The sequence below is a fragment of the Glycine soja genome, chromosome 17 (genome assembly GCF_004193775.1).
Source record: "Glycine soja cultivar W05 chromosome 17, ASM419377v2, whole genome shotgun sequence".
NCBI classification, from domain to species: domain Eukaryota; kingdom Viridiplantae; phylum Streptophyta; class Magnoliopsida; order Fabales; family Fabaceae; genus Glycine; species Glycine soja.
The window spans coordinates 9,472,294-9,494,468 of NC_041018.1; the positions used below are offsets into that span (position 1 = coordinate 9,472,294).

The 22,175-nt window shown below is 31.3% G+C and overlaps 2 protein-coding genes across 3 annotated transcripts; one reads left to right on the plus strand and one right to left on the minus strand.

The window, feature by feature from the left end:
• Positions 1–967: 967 nt before the first annotated feature.
• LOC114392940 (myb family transcription factor EFM-like) lies at positions 968–4,397 on the minus strand. Its single transcript, XM_028354204.1, has 4 exons — positions 3,718–4,397; positions 2,599–3,228; positions 1,937–2,013; positions 968–1,722 (listed from the first exon to the last, which is right to left on the minus strand). Exons 1-4 carry the CDS (start codon positions 3,905–3,907, stop codon positions 1,261–1,263), a joined length of 1,359 nt encoding a protein of 452 aa, XP_028210005.1. The 5' UTR covers positions 3,908–4,397; the 3' UTR covers positions 968–1,260.
• A 3,671-nt stretch (positions 4,398–8,068) lies between these two features.
• LOC114393290 (structural maintenance of chromosomes protein 1-like) lies at positions 8,069–12,320 on the plus strand. Of its 2 annotated transcripts, XR_003662524.1 has the most exons (7): positions 8,069–8,772; positions 9,080–9,151; positions 9,331–9,426; positions 10,559–10,648; positions 10,761–10,862; positions 11,095–11,207; positions 12,210–12,320. XR_003662524.1 is itself a non-coding variant. In XM_028354569.1 (6 exons), exons 1-6 carry the CDS (start codon positions 8,704–8,706, stop codon positions 11,104–11,106), a joined length of 441 nt encoding a protein of 146 aa, XP_028210370.1. In that variant the 5' UTR covers positions 8,069–8,703; the 3' UTR covers positions 11,107–11,226. The 2 variants fall into 2 exon arrangements, 1 of the variants encoding a protein (XP_028210370.1); XM_028354569.1 differs by lacking the exon at positions 12,210–12,320 and having other exon boundaries at positions 11,095–11,226.
• The last annotated feature ends 9,855 nt before the right edge of the window (positions 12,321–22,175 follow it).

Here is a 22,175-nt window from a genome sequence, read left to right on the forward strand (position 1 = left end):
TATATCTGAACATAAAAATAAAATATATCACTGGACGTTGCAATGGCTCCCCGAACATTAACGAGGTAATCAACCAATATACCTTGTAGGCCGAGGACAACTAATGTAAAAAAAACAAAAGTTCTGTTTTAATTTTTCAAAACCAATGAACCCATGGCAGTTGCTTCCTGCACTTCCCGAAATGCTTCCTGCACCTATTATGACATTAAGTAAAACTTGTGTGCTTGAAAAAGACCCCTACTAGTTGGAAAGATAATACTCCTCCAGTGCTTGAATAGTTGTATGAGATTGTGATCCTGTCCTTTTCTTTGTGTTGAATACAAGGGGCCTAAGCCCATTCTACTTTTAAAAGTGAGCCTGTTACTTTTTCCAACAACAAAGAAATTACACAACCACTGGCATGTAAATATTTTTAGCATCCAAAACCCGAGAATTCAAGTCCGTGCACAATTTGCTTTACAAAAAAACTCAGTTAGTCCTTAGATCAACAGAGTATGAAAATTAATCCCTAAACAAAAAGGTGTCCAGAAGTTAAATATCAATTACTAACTAAATGAGACATTAACATATCATTTCGCTGGAGGCAGATTAGATAACTTTAATAAAATTAAAAGACAAATTTGAGTGTGATTTTTTTGGAAACTTTTATAACTGTTTTTTTTAAAAAAAATTAAAATTGCAGTTTTATATTGATAACTCATACAATAAAAGTTAATTTTCATTATAAAAATAAATTTTTAATTTTAATTAGATAACAATATTCTAAACACTCAATAAAATGTGCCTAAATTTGTCTTTCTTTCTTCCTTTTATTTTAGTTCTTAAAATTCCTTCTACTCTCCCAAATAGTCCACATAAACGTAACACTGGGAAATCCTTTTATAGAGCATAGCCTTCGGTCACGGACAATGATATTATTGTGAAACTTAAGGGCAACCTTGTAACCCAGAAAATGCCAAGAGTATCAGAATCCAATTCTTCCCTCCATGTAGTACTAGTGTGCCAATACATAACACTATAACAGCATCAATACTTTACATACGGTAAAGAACAAAAAAAAAAAACAAAACAAAACAAATGTCCACCTTTATGCCTCTTTTACCCTCTGCAGTACCACAGAAACATATGCAAAAAGTACAGCTAAGGATATTTTGTTCTACTTAGTTTGTTTTTTTTTTTCCCATTTTTGTTGAACAATAATGAATAGTAGTTGAACATGCATCGGTTATGGGATGCAAGCAAAACCCTAATTCTAAAACCCTAGAACTTGAGAGTGATCTCACTCCCATTGCTCCCTTTACTAATCCCTTTCCTCTCCCCTTCATTCTCCCCCTTCCAGCTGCTACTCTCCGACTTCCCATCCTCAATACTCTCCGATCGCTCTCCGTTGCTGGGAACGTCGGATTCCGGCGAGCCTTGGCCGTGCGGTGCCGCCTTGTACATGTGCAGGTGGTGCAGAGCGTTGTGGTGCGGCGGAGGCGGCGGAAGCAGCGGCTGTGGCGGCGCCGTGGTGTAGAAGTCTTGTGGCATGGGAGTGGCAGCGCAGTAATGTGGCGGCGGCGCGTGGGAGGTAGGGTGGGCGCCGTAGAGAGTAGGGGTGGCTGTGTGTGCTGCCGTGGCATATTCCGGTGGGACCCAGATTCCGCCGAGGACCACAAGCTGTGGTGCTGCTCCAACCGCTTGAGGACTTGGACTGGGTCTTCTTGTGTGAAGCCTATATTTCTGTTAACAAAATAAATAAGAAATGGAATTATAGATTAATAATTTGTGTCAGAAAAAGAAAGAAACAGAAACAAAACTAACTACAAAATGTTGGTTTGGGAATGCAGAATGGTACGTCATGGTGGCCATGATAATAGTACAACTACAACAACAAAGATGCCTGTGTCTGTCACATGCACAGTTGAACAGAAAAATGAAAAATGTAACATTTTACCTGCAAATGGCTTTTAACTTCATCATTGGTCAAACCGTCAACCTTCATCAACTCCCTTATCTGCTTTGGGGTCGCCACTGTGTCAACAAATCAATTCATTATGAGATTCTGAATCAAAATTAAGGACCCTTCTTAGTTCTTAGTGCATGTTTGATTGTTTATTTCTGGCTTTTTTTTTATCAAAAATTATTTTTGGAGATTCAGAAACCTATTTATCACCTATATAAAATAGAGAAGACTATAAATATGATAGCAAATATAAAATGACAGGAAGAGAAATAAAAAAAAATCATAAATGTTAATTTAGAAAAGTGGGGTATTAAAAAGTATTGTTCTATTTTTATTGCTTAACTTTTAAAAAAATATTTCTTAAAATTAAGTATTTGATTAAAATTTACAAAATTCAATTTAATTTTTTTATTTTATAAATTGATTTTGCAAAAACCTTCTAATATCTTTTATTTCAAACTAAGTTAAAAAAAAAAACTCAGTTTAGAATAAATCTAACTAAACATCAAACAGGAACTTTTTCAGGTTTACTTTTTGAAACAGAAACAGAAACAGACTATCGGTGTTCCAACTGAAAGCAAAACATGTCCTAATGAGTTACCAAACAAGTGCTTGATCATATATATTTTTATCTAAGCTTATCACTTATGTACCTTGTGATCCACCAAGCATTTGAAGGGCATTAACAAATCTTCGGTGCAGGTCTGGTGACCAACACCTTCTAGCTTTCCTATGAGTTTGTGCACTGCTAGTGGTTGTGGTTGTTGTTGCATGAGACGATGCAACTGGGCTACCACCTTTTCCTTGATCAACCACAGTTCCATCACTTCCCGAATTCTCCTTCTTACTCTGGCACGAAACTCCCTTAATTTCTACCTCTGGACGTAATTTCTTGTCCTCCATTTCTTTCTCCGCATAGGCAAGAGCCAGTTCAGGAAGAGGCCGCAATGTAGAGCCCTGGCAAGAGTTTCTTTCTTTGGAGAATGGAAGAAAGGCTCCTCCACCGTTCCTCTGTTTGTTGTCTAGAGCCAGCTTTGGACTTATGCTGAAGCCTATATCAGATTCTTTAGGTGTTGTGATTGTTGGTTGTTGTTTTGTTCCTTCACTTGCTTGGCTCCATAATTGTGCAGATGTCATCCAATTTGCCTTGTCAGACATGTTTGTTGCCTTCTCTGAGCTTTGATCTGAGGCTAAGTGCTTCATGGGTATGAATTCTTCGAGAACTGGCTTTGTTCCATGGTTTACTTTATAGGCCTGTAGTTGCTGCCTTGAAGCTTCCATGGCTGTTCCAACCAAAAATAATTGTGTGCCTAGTTAGTTAACTAAATTGCTTGGTGTGCACAAAAGAATATTATTGGGGAAAAAAATATGCATATGGTTGCATGTTATTTCCACCCTTAATGATTAATATCTGATCACTATCTAAATAGCATTCAAATAAATCAATTAAAGTAGACAAATATGTACGTGATTAAAGGTGGAAAAAAAGAGGAGAAATTTACCAAAGAGATGCCAGAATAGAAGAAGATGATTTGAAGATAATAAAGTTTGATCATATATAAATACTAGACTTTATTAGAAAAATCTGAATGAGAAAAAAAATCTGATCGAGTTTGTTAGTGTTATATCTATTTATCTATATTTAATTTAGAATTGATAGCTTGAATCTTTAAGGTTTTGGATTCTGTATGTTTGATTAGTTTATTGGGGGATGGGATTTTGAATTTAGTTTTGGTGTGGATGTTTATAAAAGGGTTATTTCAATTCTGTACCGTTGGTGAGAAGTTGCATGCAGAGAGGAAGCTCGCGCTTGAAAGCATCAATCTTGAGACGTTCTTCCTCCAAGCGAGAGAGGAATTCTTCAAGCTTGTAGGTCTGATCAGTCTGATCTCCAAATGATTTGAGTAGCAAGGAATAGCTCTGAGGCTTGCAATCAAGGCTTAGTTCTGAGGGTGATTCCATTCTTTAAATTCACGTGTATAGCTATAACCAACTTATTAGCAAGTTCACACAGTGTGAGAGTGAGATATGTTCATGCCAAAGTAGGAACAGGTTGGTATGTGGGAACAAACAAGAGCAAAAGAGGGTCTTTGGCTTCTTCCTTTGTGATATGAGAGAGAGAGAGAGAGAGAAAGGGTGGTAATGTTGTTTCTGAAACACAAGGAGGATCGAGGGAGGATCGTCTTCTTTTTAGAGGTGAGTTCAATGGGAATAAAGCAGGTTTAAGAGAGAGAAAAGAAAAAGAATGGGATAAAGCAGAGGGAAGTAACTTCCTACAAAGAACCAGTGCAAAACAAAAAATAAAAAATAAAAAGAAGTGTAAAAAATAAAAATAAAAATGAGAGAAGGAATCAGAGAGTCTGACATTAGAGGGTCATGTGCTTAGAGCCTGGTTTTAGAACCTCTGGGTGTTCTTTGTACGAATTCAAAATCACTAATACAAAAGGTGATTCTTCTTACTGTTACCCCCTTTTTTTTTTCTTTAGTACTCCTTTCTCTCTTTTTTTTTATCCCTCGTTGTACTCCTTTTATTTTGGCTTTCTTTTCATACGAGCTATGCCTATGCGCAAAATGAGACTCAGATTCTCCAACAATTTCAAATCAAGATCTCATTAACGGTGTATTATCTTTGTTGCTTTTCTTCTTTTCACCAGAGTTTTTTTTTGCTTTACCGGATATATCCATGAATTTTTTGCTTCAAAAGTCTTTGGGATTAAGTACAAGGACAAGGATATATGCATGGATGCATGTCATGTATCAAAGAGGTCTTATTCCATCTTAAGCAGAGATTAATTAAATATAAAAAAGGGATAAATTTATCATTTATAAATATGATTGCCTTTATGGATTAAATGAACATAATATATATATATATATATATATATATATATATATATATATAAGATTATGTTAGTTCTAACTATGGTATATTATGTTATGGTTGTATTTTGTTATAGCTGATCATCCTCGAGGAATGATCAGAAAAATCATTTTATGAAACTAACATGCATGCATGGATGCAGATGTTGGCCACTTGTAGTGCAACATAGGTCTTGTGGGTATCCATTCATACCCGTGTATTCAATTGCTGTTTCAGCAGCAATAATTAATGAATCTATCATGATTAATTAATCAAAAGACATTGAATTGTGGGGGAGCATATACCATCAACATAATTCTTACCAACACAGTGAATAAAGAGAAAGGGAGAAAAGGAGAGGGAAAGCACATATTCAAATAGGTTTTAGTATCAAACAACCTTGCAACTTTCTCATTGAGTCCAAAAAGTTGCATAATTGTCATGAATTTGAGTGCATTCAGGGAAGGGGAGGAATATCTAATCTAAAAAACGAGACACTCACCATATAGAATAAAATATTTGCCTCCAAGAAAGGAATATCTTATTAGTTCCAATTCTGCGACTCTAAATTAAGTGAACACAACCCACGAAGCTTAAAGGGGAGAAGAAAAAAAAAATCACCCTCCAAAAGAGTGATAAAGGAGCCCAGCAGAGGAGAATCTTCTTCTGCTACTATCTTTAATGAAGTGGGTAAGAAGCTAAGAAGATTCTCTTTTACATGTAAAAAAGAATTTTCGTTATTTTGGTTGGAAAGCCAGGTGCAGAAACGCCAATTACTATAGGGTCGAACGAGGGTTTTGAAAACTTCTTAAGTTGATTGATTGGATCACGTCTAATTTAATTGATTCCTTGCGGGTTTCACACAAACAATAAAACGGTACTTTTTTCATAAAAATAATTAGCAATTAGGCATCCTCTGCTGCACCTTAATTTTTACAAAACTTGGTAATTTGCAGGAAGAGATTATTAAAAGGTACAAAATATACAAAGGTGGTTATTTTTCTTACTTAAAATTTTATGGTATATGTGGGTTTGGTTAATGGTAATAAACATATGTATTATTTTGGATATTTGGTTATGATAATTTTTCTTATTTAGTATAAATTAATAACATTTCTCTCATCAATTCCTTAAGCATTAATTTATGAAACTCATTCATTTCAAACCTATTCTGAAAATTTCATCTAATATATGTGGTAATTATAACTATATGAACAATAAATTATTAAGGCCACAATCAACAATCATTTAATTACAAATTGTAAAGTCAAAACTTCATCAATAATACATATGTTTTTAAAGTGTTTGAAATAGTTTCAATGAAGGAATATGTATATGATACTCATTTAACATTCCTAAATTAAATTAATGTAGTGTATAAAAGTATTCAAAGAAAAGTTCGTACTTTATTCATATTAATTATTCCAAATGCATAATTAAATTAAAGAAATTAAAAAATATGAAAAAAAAGATTGATTATAAGAACATAATTCTTGTAAAATACTTAGTTAACTGTACAAATTATTAAGTTGACTAGCTAGCATTTAGCAATGCATAATACGTGTTTGAATTTATATACTATAATTAATTAAAATAGATAATAAATATTACCATATATCATATATGTATTGTAGTTTTGTTTCAAAAGTACGTCGTTCACTATCTTCTTTAAATATCTATGACTTTATTTGGATATATTAATTTAGATAATTAAATTCTTTTGTTAAATATCATTCTAGCTATAATCATGTTAGAGAGAGAAAACATGATATATATTACAATATCCCCACTCTTCAATGATATGAGAAATTCAAAATCATTTTGTTTATGTTGCCCTACAAGTGCTCTTTATGATATTAAATTGATAGTAACTAACATATCATAACAATGTATACATTGATATAGTAATTAGTTTACCAATTACAAAAAATCTGAATATAATGTAATATATATATGAACTGATTATTACTCGTGTTTGCAATATATGTTTTGGATCAAGTACTTACAACTAGCTAAAAATTTAGGCTAACTTAAATATATTTTTTGTTTATGTACTTTTTTAAAAATATTTTAATCCTTATAAATAATGTTTGTTTTATTTTTTATTCTTTAAATAATATTTTGTTTTTATTATTCAAAATATTTTTATTATTATTTAAAGCATTATCAAAACAAATATATTTTTAAGTATTAAAATGAAAAAAAAACACTAAATTATAAAAATAAAAGATATATTTAAACCTAAAATTTGTATATTGTTAATTACAACAAATTTTTTCTACTTAATTAACATCGCTGTAATCCCTTTTCTTCCCATATTTCACCATCCAATTAATACATTCTCCAGAATCTTGGAATCTTTAAACCATCTCTCTACCTTCAAAAATCTATGTCAATATATTACCTCTACCATGGACAAAATTTAACAAGAAAATATTGAAATCAACTCTCATCATGCTTTATCGCTCCAAGTCCTCAACAACACACACTACTGCCCATACATGTGGGAAAACTAACCACAAGGGGATCATATCTTTAAGGGGGGGAAGGGATCATATCTCGCACAAATCCTCAAATACCACTTGTTAGATTAAACAGCACTATCCCAAAACTATAGTTGCTACTTGGAATTATAATTTCTACTTAAAGGCATTAATAACATCCTAGTTCATTTCAGTCCTAACTGAGCTTGCAAAATGCTAAGGCAGAAGGGAGAATCACAACTAACATTACCCATAAAAATCTTTACATCTCATGCTTCATAGGATGCATCAACAAAAGATTGTGTGATTTTTCAATTAAAAAAAAAGGAAATTAAAACAGTGTGCCTGTGTGAAAGTGAGAGGAAGAGTGCATCAAATTCCACGAGCTTTCAATAAAAATGGTTGGTTGCTTTCTAACTTCAGTCTTCTTGTACAAGCTAAACTCCAACTCACACCTTTTCTTCGGATTCTTCCTTTGATTTTATTTTTTTTCCTCACTCAAGAAAAGAAAAGAAAAAAAGTACATAAAAAAAAACATAATAACAAAGAATAGAGATTATCCTCGAGACGCGTGTCCATAATATTCTTTCCTATCGTCCACTACTAAAAAAGCTACAATTTACGACGTTGATTCTAAATCGGTTCTAGAGAACCGTCTTAAAAAGGTTCGTGGTGGCATTTTTGTAATAAAATGAAACATAACAACGACGTTTGTGAAGAACCGGCTTTGATGAGGTATGCGAAATGGCAAAATGGTAATTTTGTATTCTGGTACAAAGACGGTTTTGTCCAAAAAACCGTCTTTGTTAGGTTAATATCTCGTTCATATATATTGGATAGTACTCAGTACTATTGCTAACCCGAGAAACCCTAGCTAGCTGCCGCGCGTGCTCCCGCTCTGCCTTTGGTTCCGTTTCCTCCGCGCAGGAAGGCCAGCTCTGTGGCGGTTCTCGTAAGTTGCTGCTTCAACTGCTTCCCGATGAAATCTTCCTTTGTCGACCTCTCCATGGAGAACAAATCGACGTCTCCCTCGGAACGAGAACGAACGAGAACTAAATGAAGAGAGGAGTACATGCCCTGTTTTTTTGTGTTCCGAAATAGAGGAATATGAAGGTGGAACAGTAACCGGCAAGGAAGTAGTTAAAAACAGGGATTGGGAGATGAATGAAAGTGCCCGTCGATTGAATTTTTCATTTTCGTTTTTGTTTGGTTTGATGCTGATTTTTTTTTATTTGTGGTTGCGTTTCTATTTGGGATTCGCTGATTATACTAAGTATTTTTATAGAATGGTTAGGTAGAGATTTTCCTTCGTTGATATTATTGTGATTAATTGTGCTTGGAAGGTTGTGCAGATCTAATTCCAAAGCTGGAAGGTTGTGCCATGTGCACTTGTGCAGTTTTGATTTGATCCTAGCATGTTATACATGGATAGGGACGATTCTGCAATACCCCTTAATACCTCAATTAGATACTCATATTTTCAGGTGATGTTGACATAAATATGATCAAATTAGTTACCAATTTACAGTTCTAAAGTATTGTAACAATTACATAACTGATCTAGCATTTGCTTTATATTTATCTCTCATAACATAAAGTTATCATGCACTTTGGTAATTAACAAAGGAAAATGGTAAACGTACAGTCTTGCATTTGCTTTATATTTATTTTCTTTTTGAGAAATCTTCCTACTTCAATTGTGTTGATGCTGAGATCTTTCAATTGATTGTAGTTTCTTTTACATTTACAATTTATTTTTTTTCTCTCTTATTTCTATGTTAAATTTATTAGGTTACATCCACGCACTATACCATAGAGGCCCAAAAGGAGCATTACAAATTCAAGAAACTGGAGAATTATATGGTAAATATATCATAAAAGTTTTAGCAGATTTTTTAGTTCATTATATTTCTCTTTTAGTATGCTGGTGAAAATTTGTTAGATGGTTGGAAGAAGCTTGAAATTTAGACTTGCTACCTATTTTGTAATAATGATAAATGTTGTTGCTTAGCTCTTGTTTCAAACTTTGTTTGCTCGCTCAGGTTTTGCCAAATATGGCTTCAATAAAAGATACCAATGCCATTTCATACAATCTTTGTGGTTTGGTTAGGATGGCTAGTGGTGATCTGAAAGTGAAGGTATGCATCTCTTCTTCATGTAATTATTTTAGTAACAATTTCATGTTAAAATTAAAGTTGGTCTTTTCTATCTTTTGGTCACAAGCTTTGAGAGTGAAGTTCTGAACCTGTGAACTAAAAAAATTTGTGATATATTTTTATGGTTGTCAACAATAGATTTTTTTATCAACTGAATTTGAGATCCCAAAATGCATTAACCATGTATTAGCAAAAATCGGATAATATAAATGGGATAGCCAGATAAAAAATTACTATTGATTTTGTAGGCAAATACTCATGAGCTTTAATGTAAATAGTATGTATATATATATATATATATATATATATATATATATATATATATATAGTAAAAGAATTTTAATTTGTTAAAAATAACTATGAATATATTTTTAGTTTACTTTTAAAAGTGTTTGTCCAACGATAATATATATGGGTGGGTTTGTTTAAATTTAGTTCTTGAAATGGATCCATTTTGGACTTATAATTCATTTTAAATGGACCCATCTTGGACTTATAAATGAACTTGGGTGTGTACGTACAGATATGGTGAGTATTGGAGTGGAGGATTGCACACTTGTTGGAAAATTGATGAAGATAAAATGTGCTTAGCTAAGAACATATTGTCAACGGAGTTAAAAAAATGCTCTTTTATTAAATAAAAATTATAAAAAAATTACAAAATTATAAATAAGATTTATTAAATAAAGAGTAAGACTTGTACACTTTTATAATTTTTAATAAATTTTAGTGAAGGAATAAGATCATGCGTGTAGGTTATGTTTTCTAAAATAAAAATTGTGTATGTTATTTTAAATTGAAACTATCATTAATTAAGTTGAACCTTTTAAGATTCAAATTAATAAAGTTCCTTGCTTCCCCCTAATTAACCTCACTTCTCAACCTTCAATTTCTCTCTCTAATTGCAGTGTGAACTTCGATTTGGTTCAATTTCACTTGCTAGCTTTTTAATTGCTTTGGTTTCACTTTCACTTTAGAACTTCGATTTTACTTACGGACTTTTGAATTGCTTTGGTTTAACTTGCGACCTTTTGAATTGCTTCGATTTGGCTTGCGAACTTTTGAACTGCGTGGATTTATTTCACTTGTGAACTTCTAATTGCTTCGATTTCAGAGTTTCTCCGCCGTGGTGGGACCTAACGGGAGCGGGAAGAGCAACGTCATCGATGCGATGCTGTTTGTGTTCGGGAAGCGAGCCAAGCAGGTGTGATTGTAGAATGTTCTAGAAACTAATGAGTGTTTTGGAATTGGAGTGTTCTTTTTATTTTTTTAAAATGTTTTTTTTTAAAATTTGGAAACTGATGTGGTTGTTGCAGATGCGGCTGAACAAAGTTTCGGAGTTAATACACAATTCCACCAATCACCAGAATTTGGATAGTGCAGGGGTTTCAGTTCATTTTCAAGAGATTGTGGATTCGGTAGCTTTTCTTATTATTATTAATCTTATTTTTCAATATAGATGTATTGGCTATATGGTGAAATCAAGTTTACAAGTGCAATTTAAACTTGATTTAAAAAAGAATCATAACCTAAGTAGGTTGAAATAGAAGAAATGCGTCATTCCCTTCCAGTTCATAGTTGTTAATCATGAATGACTAAGCTAGCAAATACAGGGTGAAACACATGTACAAACTCACTTTTCCAAAACAGGGAACCAGGTAAACTTGGGAACCACACGAGATCAAATTATGTCCGAGAGAAAAAGGAGACAGCTAATGGCTGAGAGATTCATAGCGTTTTCATCTATTATACCTGGCTTGAAGGTCAGTGCTTAAATCTCTGCATCACTTTGCAGTATTATTTTATCGTTAAACACTTCAAAATACAATATTTCTATGGAAAATGTTTCCAATTTTTTGCCTGTGATCCAAGGTAGAAGGATGACAAATAGAGAGGTAAAAATAAAAGAATGAGGGGAAATTGTTGGTTGATGGATATGTAGTGAAAAAAAAATAAGGTTAGAAATAATTTGTAAGAGAAGTTGCTGGGTGAATAAAATAGTGTAGAGAGATTGAGAGACGGATAAAAAAAATAAAAGAGATCCAGAGTAATAGATACCGAAAGTATATGCTTAGTAATAATTGAGCTAGGTTAGGCTAAGTTTGACTAGTTTAACACCTAAGTGAAAGTTATTGGTTTTAACTTTCTATAGTTTCTCAATTGGCCTTAAGCATTATTTGTTAGCGAACATTTTTAACCAAATTAACAAATTAATATTTGATAATAAAAAGAAATAAAACTTGCATATCTTTAATTTACAATCACACACTGCATTCCTATGTATAAAATAATTTTTTAATGAAAAAATAGAATTTTTAATGCAATCATAACTTTTTAAGACAAAAATGGCTTAATAAGCAAAATTTGGACAAATTTTCTGTATTTTGCTCGTTTGTAATAATTTTTTTAGAGTTATCTTATGAGATATATAAGTATATTTGGCAGGTTTGTGAAAAAACTTATTAAAATAGGTAGTTTAACGTTTGTTTATAATTTATTTTCAATTTAATTAAGTTTAAATAAACTTTCTAATATAAGTGAAAAATAGTTCCTAACTTATAAGCTTAGTTACAATTTTTTGTCTCAAAATTTGAATCAATCAATTCAATATCAATACAAAATTAAATGGGGTTAGGTGGGGAATGATTTAAATATTCTTAATGGAACTCTTATTAAACAATAATGATGGTATTATATCCGATTAATGTTCTTATCTTTGCATTGCATATATATATAGTCGTAATTAATCATATTGCAACATTCAGGTACTGTCATCTAAATTTCAAGTCTGCATTGTATTAGATGTGTTGTTGTTGCTGGATGTATTGGTTACATATTAGTGTTATCTATAAATTGAATGATTTTATATGTCTACAAATTGTATGTTTATTAAGTAATTAAATCATTTTATAATTGTTTAAATTTTGTTACACTATGTAATTAAAAGTAACAGCTTTTAAAGCTACCAGCCAACACAAAAAAAAAAGTTATCTAAGACGGTTCTAACAGAACCGTCGTAGTATATCTTAAAAACTAAGGCGGTCGTGTGAATAGCCGTCATAGAATTTCAACAGCAAAAATGCTATTCTAAGACGGTTATTCGAATAACCGTCTTAATTTCTAGGACATACTACGACGGTTCTTTTAAAACCGTTTTAGAATGTTAAACTTTTTAAGACGATTGTTGAATAACCGTCTTAGAATCCGCATGTTAAATATGTCATTTTAAGACGGGTATAGGATGTAAACCGTCTTTGTATCTATTATATTTTAAGACGGTTATTCAATAACCGTCTTAGAAAATGCTACTTTCTATGACGGTTTATAAACCGTCGTTGTAAATGCATTATGATATTACGACGCTGGCTTCTATGACGGTTCAAAACCGTCGTCAAAGGGCTTGAATAACCGACTTAAAATACCGTTATTATAGTAGTGGTCCTTCCTCTGAATATCCCTTTTGCGTGGCCCATTTGCGGTTTCTGTCAGAATATTCCTCCCTTCTGCCATTTTCCTTATCGTTCCTGCTTCTACATGCTTTTATTTGTTATATTCTTTTTTTTATTATTTATTATGCATCTTACATTTCACCTAATCTTCTTTACTTATTTTATATCTCACAAAAACAAAAAACCATCAACTAAATTTATGAATTTTGTATATTGCCTGTTTTACTACACATAGATAATGGTTCCTCTTCCAAATAAAAATAATAATAATAATAAAATACACATTTGGGTCAGCATATCATGTGTTTCAATGCAAAATTTAATATTAAACTTAATTTTATATATGCATGTCGATTACGTTGAACAAACGTAACATTTTATTTTCCTTAAACGCTTTATTTGTATTGAAACAATTATAAATCAAACACACACAAAACCAAAGAAGGAACCAACCTTATCACACTAAAGTTTTCCAACTTACCCGCCATAACACGTGATCTCTGCAATAGAATATGAAAATCTTGTCCATATTTTTTCAGGTTGTTTTTTCTATTTGAAGTCACTACTTGATGGTGGACAAATAATTCTTCAATTATTCTCTTTGGAACATTAAAACTCAAATATCACCTTTTATCAATCTTACAAAATATCTCGAGAGAAAACATATTCATTTTATTTTTTGTAATGACTAATGACCAGTGGCTGTATACATAAACACACATAATGTTGGAATTAAGGGTGATTAAGCATGTGTTAACCTGTTGGATTAACCCACCCTACCCGCAGCATAAAAGGGGTTGAAAAGCGAGTCGTAACAGATTTTGACTTACTTTTGATGGTTTTAGTTAATATTGACTGCTCCTAACATGCACTTTTCATTTTTGTAATACTTTTTTTTTTATCTTTCTAAATAAATATATTTTGTTAGGTTAGATCTCAAATTTAAAAATAATATATAATAAAAGGTTGAAAACATTTTTTATGGTTTATCAAGTTACTATAAAAATTATTAGATATAAATATATTAATGTAAAAAGTAAATTAATATGAGAAAATATATTACATTGATAATTTATATAAATATTATGCACATATTAATTATATTATTATTGTAATTGTACAATATTTTTAATTAAGAAATAAAAATTGGACTAAGGTTATATTTGATAAGACATTTTTATTAGTTTCTAGTTTTTTTAATAGTTAAAACGTTCATTTAATTGTTTGATAAACAAATTCTTTTTAGTAGTTTCTAGCATTTTTTTAAATGTTACTTGAAGTAACATTTTTAAAAATGTTAGTTTTTAACTTTTAATTTTTTATATTTTCTTTTTTTTATCTTTAATATATTTATCAAAATTTCTACTTACCACGATTTTATTGTTTTTTATTCATTTTATATTTTTCAGCTATTTCAATGATTAATTTCACTAAATATTTATAATTCAATAAGTTAATTTTTCAACTTCTAACTCGTTTTTCAGGTTTTGGTTAGCTTTTCAACTAATTTTTTCAAACATAGCCCAATATGTGTTGTCCCTTTGTCATGGAATGGTGTGATGGATTAAAGCAAGGCAATAAATTTTCAAATCGTGATTTTAATTATTTATTCAACTCAATGCTAAAGTATAAACATGGTGTGACATGATTAATAAATAATGTTATCTCTTAAATATGTAATTATGGATTTGATCTTTGGCTCGTGTTTATGTTGAAAAAGATTAACTCATTAAATAAATCTTAGTAATTTGGGATATTAATCATTAGTTTTCAACTAAAGAATATAATTGGTTCATAATAAAAATATTGAAGTATGTGCCTTTGGATCAAAAATCCTCTCCAATACAAGATGTGTCAGGTATGAGAGGGAAAGACACATTTTTTTTTCTTTCTTATTGGACATATAGAAGAAATACACTTAATTTGAGCCTCCATGGTCTCAGCCGCCCATTACGGATTAGTCAGGTTTAGTTGACATTAATTTGAGCCTCCAGACTCAAATTACATAAGAGTTATATATAGAGGGAAAGTCACAAGTTCGACTCCTATTTGAATCATTGATTTTAAATTAATTCATAAAACATATTTTTGAAATTAAAAAAAAAACACTTACATATAAATTATAGGAATTACGTAATCTATAAAAGAAAAATATGTAAGGACAGTTTTAAAATTTTCTTTTATGCTGGGTGCACAAACAATATGTCTGATGCACCTAGCAACACCCTAGACTTGATTGTAAAGCCCAACCCAATGATCTATTACTAATGGACCCACATTCTATTTTTACAACCGTATCTGACTTTCCCTCACGGTGCGTTTCTGAACTTTATCTTCAGTTTAATTCTCGAACTACGAGAAAAAAAAATCTGCATGCTCATTCGATATTTTTCTTTCTAACATTTTAATTCTTAACCTCTTCAAAAAATTTCTCCCCCTCCCAAATCAAATAGAGAAGGAAAAAAATAGAGGAAACTATCATATGAATATATTTTATTTTTTTCTTTAAATTTTAGGAAAGAGAGAAGGGAATGATGCTTTGTCTTTGCGTCAAAAGCTTGAAAAAGAAAAAAAAAAAAGCAAAAGGAAAAATAAAACAGTAAGTCTTAGACAAAGAATGCTGTTGGTAGATCATTGCTTCATGGTAAAGAATGAAGTTTTCTGTATAACTAGTGAACAAAGGGATGCCTCCTTTTAACGACAATTATAGCACTTCTAAAGCTAAAAATAATAAGCATATATAGTACCACTTGCATTGCTTATATGTTTTTCCTTCCTACACACCCATTATGCAGGCAAGCATACAAAATTAAAAGGGTAACTAGAACTAAATTAACCGTGATATTATAAGCTGGAACCCTAGTGTTCAGATGTAGTGTATCCCACGCGCTTTTTCTATGCATATTTTAATTTGGAATATTGATCTTTGCACGTTACTTTTTTCTTATGATTAATTTTTGCTTTCTTTTAGTCTAAGGTTGGGAGAGAATTTAGATAGAAGTTTATATATTCTAGTTTTGATAGCAATCCTTGTGAATCATTTTTCGTTTTGTGTGAGTTGCTCAAATTCTTGTATTAGAGACTCAACATATGATCAAATATTATTTAATTCATACGTAAGAACTAAGAAAAAAAAACATTACTGAGAAGAGTGTTGTTAACAAAATAATTAATAATTAACATTTGTTAATAAAAAAATGAGTGATATTATATTATTTTTTTAACTGACTCGTTTTTAATCTTATATATATGTACCTGCAAAGTGACATATAGACTCCTAAACCGTTGATTTGTGCGTATAAACTAAAGAAATGGGCATGTTCATAAATTAATTAACTGAAACAAAAAATGCAAATGCAAGAACAACTAGTGTGGTCTAAGATACTTGAATAATGTTCATAAATTAATAAAAACACAGTTGATTAAGTAGAAGCATGAATATATTCCTTAATTTGAATCCAATTATCTATAGAAAGTTGTAGTTCATACAATATAGTCATCAAATTGAATTTCAAAATTCTATTGAAGTTGGATAAAAAGAGGATGGTATTATATGAGAACTAAAAAAGGGATAAGCGAATGGACTTTAAGTAAGATTATATTAAAGAAAGATATTCTCGTGGGCTTTGCGGAAAGCCGAGGAAAGGTACGTCTACGGGTCGAAGGAATTTGCATATTTATGAGATGAGAATCGCTGAGGACTGGACTTGTTGATTGATTAAATAAATAAAATAAAAATAAAAAAGTATATTACAAAACAGGATTATGCTACTAAAAATTCCTTATTTCAGTTGAGCATTGATTCTCAGCTCTGTTAGGCATCCAAAAAACAAACTAATTCAATTATTATTCACTGTTTTTATTTTAAAATCATAGCCAGCTGTTTGCATGTTTAGCTTATATGCTCGTATGTCTGCATGGTTTATCTTCAACCCTCATTTTTTCAACCTGGTTTCTGCTTCTTAATCAACTCATTTTCAATTGTTTTTAGTTTAAGCTCAATAATGTAATCAGTTTAAATTAAACTGAGTTGGACTATCAATTTGATTACAGTTTGAAGCCTATCAACTCCAATATCCCATCAAATTAATGTTTGTTCAGATGACAACTGAAATTATATTTTAGGATACTGAACATATAATTTTTTTGACATAAGTATAAATCTTTAATTTATTTATCATTTAGGCAAAATTATAAATTTAGTATCTCATTTTATCTTCAATTTCGTAGTTTGTCCTCCAGTAAAATTGTTCACGAATTTTGTCCTCGCAATGTTAGTCCATCAGTCCACAATTAGAGTTGACGGTTACAAAGGAATGTTCACCACCACATGTCACATTCTTATTGGATGATGACGATCATGTGTCATGTTCTGATTGATCAATAAAAATAACAATGTATTTCATCTTCTATGGAGTTGACATCCAATCATAACATGACATGGGAAGTTATCATCGAACATAACACGTGACAGTCAACATTCTTTTGTAACAGTCAACGTTCAATTGTGGGTTGAAGGACCAATATTGCGTGATTTGATTAAATATGATGATAAAATTCATAAATAATTTTATCGGAGGACAAAATCCGAAATTAGAGACAAAATAGAGGACCAAAAATATAATCTTGCCTATCATTTAAGTTTAAGACTCACAAAGCATAAGCATGCTTATATTACTTTAAAAAAATATATTCTCACTGTAAAAAACAATTTTATTTTACTATCCAGACAAATAATTTTTTCTAATTTTACTTTAAAAATATTATTTAAAACACAAATTAATTTCCGGATATCTAAATCAAACAAACCCTTAATTTTATTATTATTTTTTTATAACATCACTTATTATATCTCTATCACTTTCTCTCTTTGTTTGTTTCCTTTTTCTTCATATCTCTCTCCTTTTCCCGGTGGACATGCATTTATATTTATTTATTTGGATTGGAAATCTTGTCATCAGATCCTAACCATATTTGAAAATTTTACTAAATTCCTTCAAAATTAATGATATTCAACTCGTGAACAAATTAACCTAGAATAAAAATAACTCCAAATCCCGTAACTTACATGTGAGTGTCTATAAGATATCCAATGAGACATTTCCGTCTTTATCAAGATCTAGCAAAAATGTTTTACAAACTATATTTGGTAGACAAATTGGATGAATATTGTACATCATATATCAGAGCAATATATCACACGGCAAATATGGCGACACAGGACCAGCCTGTATCTGTTATAGTTGTACACAGAATTAGAACTTCAGTGTTTGACCATGGATAAGAATAAATGTGCATATAATTAAATAAATAAATATATAATAGCATCTGAAGCATAAGAGAGAGTGGAGGATGGAATAGAATCACGTTGGTCGGCCTCTATTGAAAAGATGAACTTGTTGTAAAGAGAAAAGCTACACTATAATTCAGAGTATTGGCGAAGACTGGAATTTTGAACACTACGTTAAAATAATTGTTGACTCACCATTATTGATTTGTCAACAGAAAGTAGACTAACTACGTCAAACATCGTTGTCAAAACAAAATTCTGCACTTATGTATGTAGTCCACACTGAGGTTGAGTTTTGTAGGAAAGTTCATGTATCTTTGTTTTTCCACCTTTCTATTTAGGTGCGATTTGTGCAGTAACAACTTCTATCTTGATGAGTTTTTTAAAGCTGTAAATATATGAATATGATCAGGATGAGATAAAAGTCAGTTCATATATATATGCTCTATCCTTAGATGCCAGTGGGTCACAAAGGTTGAAGAGAAGTTTCATGTCAAAGTAGTATAGATCGATGAATATTGAAAAAAATGATATCATGTGATGGACAAAAAGTTGTATATAGAGAAAGAAATAATTATTTGTAACCAGATCATTTTTGTTTTTTCTTTTGAAACCATTGTAACCAGATCTTTTAAAAATTGTAAAATCCTACAAACACTATTCTTCGCGCACTTTCTATGAAATTTATGCAGATAGTAGTAATAAATTGTGTTAATTTTACATTCTATATTGATTCGCATTTAAGGGTAAGCGCTTATTTAATAATCTCTTATTACATGAGAGCTTAGGCCATAAAATATATTTAAAAGAGCAACATTATATCCTCTTAGTGTGTCTGTATTTATCTTCCTACAAATTTCAACATATTAATTGAAGGAATATTAAATGAAAAATTAAATGTATTTAATATCTAAAAAAAAAATGTAACAGGTACTCTATTTAGTAATTAGAAAAATGTTAATGGGCACGAGAAATCAATGCTTGGGGTCTTCTCCAAGCTATCCTGGACACGAGAAATCAATGCAACAAAAGTCGTCTTCCAACCAGACTGCAAGAGTGCAAGGTCCTTGTTGATAGTCTACACTCTAATCAATATGATTTCTCTGAATCTCACATTCTAGTTGATAGATGTAGAGCGATGTTGAATGTAATTTCAGACTCATTGATAAGTTTTACTAGGAGACAAACAAATCAAGTATATCATTCTCTTATAAAGGCTTCTCAGTTTTTACTTTGTTTATCAATTTGATTATGTTCTAAATTGTATCTTTCATCTTATTTTTATTGAAATGAAATAGTCCTATTTGTCTCCAATTTTTTTTTAAATGGTATTTATAGAAAAAGACCTAGAAATAAAAGAAAAACTTTAATTAGCCTAATATTTTCAATTTTAATGACGAATGCCCAACTTTCGGAAATTTTAATGTTCCTTACATGAGCTTCTGTTTAATACATGGTAAAAGATGTTATAAATGGGTCCATTAAACTGAAGCGACACGGTCCAACTCAGAAAGCAAACAAAAATGTGAGGCCCATGAAATAAAGCACCTCGTAATCGCATGAACAGCTTCAGATATTTGTCAATTGTTTTCTGCACTCCCCAAATTATTTCCTGCACTTCCTATATTGATTCTTGAAGCAATATGGAAAGTGCAGAAAAAAACACCCCAAATATTTAATTGTATGTGGCCGAAACTTCACATTAGTCTACACTCTACAGGGCGCAAGCAAAGATGTACCATGTTGGTCCCGAAATTTTGTTCAGTCAATAAGTATGCTTTTCTTTTTTTTAAGCAAGTTGTTTGTATGTACGATATTTTTCTCTTAATTTTAGAAATAAATAATTAAAAATAAAAGAGTACTAAATAAAGAAATATAACTTAGATACTGTAGGACTACCCAAAATTAATTTACTGGCTAGTCTCACTTCATTACTAAGGCTGAACCTTTGTTCTTATGATAACTACATTAGATCGAGATCCTTTTTCAGACCCATATTTTAATTTAATGGTGTAATGGTTCAAATTTCCCTTCCATTTCTGAAATCATTGTAGCTCGAAATCATTGAAGTCTAATTTTCTAGAGTAATTCTACCATGCACCATTCCCAAATTGGTGCATTTATGCATCTAGTTTTGTTTTTTTCCCTTATATTTTGGGTGTCCTGGGTTTTAAAATGGTTTTTGGTGCCAAATCAATCTGTAGGTGCATATGCATGCACACTATTTTTAAGGTGCATGTTAGAAAGAGTCACTTTTCTCTATTCTAAGTTGCAACTTATCTAGCATTTTTTTTTTCTTAACATGATTATCCTCGATTAAAAGTGATTTTGCTTTAACAACCAAACATCCTAAATTTGAGTCAAATATAATTTGACAAAAATGAACTTGGTTCACCATGATTCACTTTATTAGCTAGTGTAGTGCCTTAATTTATATCACGCCGAAGACAAATACTGGAGGAGGGCTTAGAGCTTTTCAAATATATTTTGTCTGAACTTCAAATGGATTCTGCAGAATAGACACCTTATAGTTACTATTTAACCAAATCCTTCGTTTACAGTTTAAGTTTATTTGAGTAAATGGATAAATTTCTAGAGTGACTAGAAAATTCATCTCAAAGAAAGAAACTTATGTGGCATATTATCATCAGAAGATGGTGTACCCAAATATTAGGGACAAGGAGGTACATTAAAAGCTCTACGGGGTGGACTCGTTTCCCTCCAAGGCAGGCATGGATCTATATCAGTTCAGAGAATCTTGTGTTTCCAAATTTATCTTCAAAATTGCTTGCCACAAATTATAATGCACTTTTATGGTCCACACTCACTGCGTTTAATTTTTTCCTGGAAATGAAGGTGATTTAGCTGTACTGGAAGAAGGACATGTTCTAGCAGAAAAAGACTATGTATGTTCTGCAAGGCATTGGTTTTCGGTGGTGTGTAGTCACTGCATGTAAACGGATAGGTAGGGACAAAACCTTGCAGTTTTTCGAAATTGACAAGCCACGATTTTAATTTAACATTTTATAAAATGTATATATATTTTTCCTTGCTACCCTTTGTCTCGGGGACTTTTCCTAGTCACTAAAATTGTCCTATTGGAGATTTTTTATCATGTGTGTGTGAAGCAATGAAGGAATCCAACTCTTTTTTAAAATATCATTTATTGTTTCATAGAGCAAAGAATTGCAGTTCTCTTCCACCTGTTATTAATAAAGAATTGGTTCAGAAATTTAACTCAGTTTTTGTCTTCGAATTGACTTGCATTTGGCAGTTTAGCTGCATGAACGTACCTTCTAATTGATACTAAAGGCCCGGGATTCTATTTCTCTATGAGCTTGAACTTGATACACAAGCATTTTCGACAGGTATACATGAACTCTTATAAGTCTCTGTCAAAAAAAAAAAAAACTCTTGTAAGTCGGTCTCAGACACTTATATCATCATGTTTGATTTAAAAGAAATAGAGATATATAAGAGAGAAAAAAAATTAAATTGTATAATTTTTTATCTTATTTACTTTAAAACTTTGGAAGAGAGAGTAATGAAGAGATTAAAATCCCTTTCCTATATTATTCGCTCCCCCCACCCACCCATATTATTGGAAATTTTGAAAAGAAGAAAAAATGTTTAAAAATATTTGAATCATGTGCAGGCTAAAATGTATTTTAACATTTTTAAAAAATCTAATTTACCCTCATTGTGTAAATATTATTCTAGGAACCCTTCGTGGATGCTGCTTAACCCGTAAAGAGATTCTTCTTCCATGACCCTGTAAGCCTCGCTGCCTCAGTGTTGAGTGTTAACATGCTTTTGATATTACGAAAGCCCCTTCTTAATGTTTATAAGCACTGCGCCATAAGTACAGATTTGACATAATTAGTATTACCAAGTGTTGAAGAGAATATATATAATCAGTATGTTGGCCATGCACGTTCCATGTTTCAATTTTGTTTTAAATTATTATTATTTATCGATCAAAAGTTACAAAT